General features: G+C 51.9%; 1 protein-coding gene across 1 annotated transcript in view; it reads right to left on the reverse strand.

Moving 5' to 3' along the window:
* Positions 1–251: 251 nt before the first annotated feature.
* The window catches only part of bcl2l1 (BCL2 like 1), a 30,092-nt gene continuing 29,192 nt past the window's right edge, over positions 252–1,151 (reverse strand). The window contains exon 3 of the mRNA XM_072459768.1: positions 252–851. Coding sequence (XP_072315869.1) covers positions 708–851 — 144 coding nt within the window. The 3' untranslated portion in view covers positions 252–707. The remainder of the gene's footprint in view (positions 852–1,151) is intronic.

Consider the following 1,151-nt stretch of genomic DNA (forward strand, 5'->3'; position numbering starts at 1 on the left):
ACCAGGACTAAACCAGGTCTAAACCAGGTCTTAACCAGGACTAAACCAGGTCTAAACCAGAACTAAACCAGGACTAAACCAGGTCTAAACCAGGTCTAAACCAGGACTAAACCAGGTCTAAACCAGGTCTAAACCAGGACTAAACCAGGTCTAAACCAGGTCTAAACCAGGTCTAAACCAGGACTAAACCAGGACTAAACCAGGACTAAACCAGGACTAAACCAACTGTTGTGAAGGTGAAATATGTGAGAAAGATTTAAGATGTTTTATTGTCGATAACTTTATGAATCATGAAAAGAAAAGAAACATTAAAAACACTAATTTTCAAGTTTGTGTCGTTTAGTTTCAGGTGTTTGACTTAAACATGTGATTTAAAACTCTCCCATTACAATAGAATCATAAGAACTACAAATGCATGATTTTACTTTCTCCATCAAAGTTTGTCACCGTCTGACCGTCTGACCGTCTGACCGTCTGACCGTCTGACCGTCTGACCGTCTGACCGTCTGACCGTCTGACCGTCTGACCGTCTGACCGTCTGACTCGAGCTGGAGCCAGAAAAGTGAAAAAGCTCAAAAGAAGGTTTCATCTGAAATAAAGAGATCGGCATCTGTCCTTAAGTGTTTGAGACTTCATCCTGTTGTCATGGAGACGTGGCCAGGGCGGCGTGGAGCGGGCGTCTTCAGGAGGACCCGTCTCTCTCTCTCTCACAGGCGTTTGTGGGCGAGCAGTGACCCCACCATGACCCCGGTCACCAGGGTCATCCCTGCAAAAAGCCACTTCTTGAAGCTCTCCTCAGAACGCCGGCCCTCGGCCGCCGCGTCGTGACCGTAGACCTCAGCGAAGCGCGCCTGAAACACACGAAGCACCACATGAAGCCTCCAACTGTGATGCTAATGCTAATGCTAGGGACAAACAGAGACTACAGCGCCCTCTGCTGAGAAGGCGATCGGCTGCAGACTCCCATCTGAGGCAGGAGGCCACTCCCCTCAGGCAGGAGGCCACGCCCCTCAGACAGGAGGCCACGCCCCTCAGGCAGGAGGCCACTCCCCTCAGGCAGGAGGCCACTCCCCTCAGGCAGGAGGCCACGCCCCTCAGACAGGAGGCCACGCCCCTCAGGCAGGAGGCCACGCCCCTCAGGCAGGAGGCCA

This window comes from Eucyclogobius newberryi, unplaced genomic scaffold, assembly GCF_026437365.1.
Source record: "Eucyclogobius newberryi isolate DKJ021-1_F unplaced genomic scaffold, fEucNew1.0.hap1 SCAF_273, whole genome shotgun sequence".
Lineage (NCBI taxonomy): Eukaryota > Metazoa > Chordata > Actinopteri > Gobiiformes > Gobiidae > Eucyclogobius > Eucyclogobius newberryi.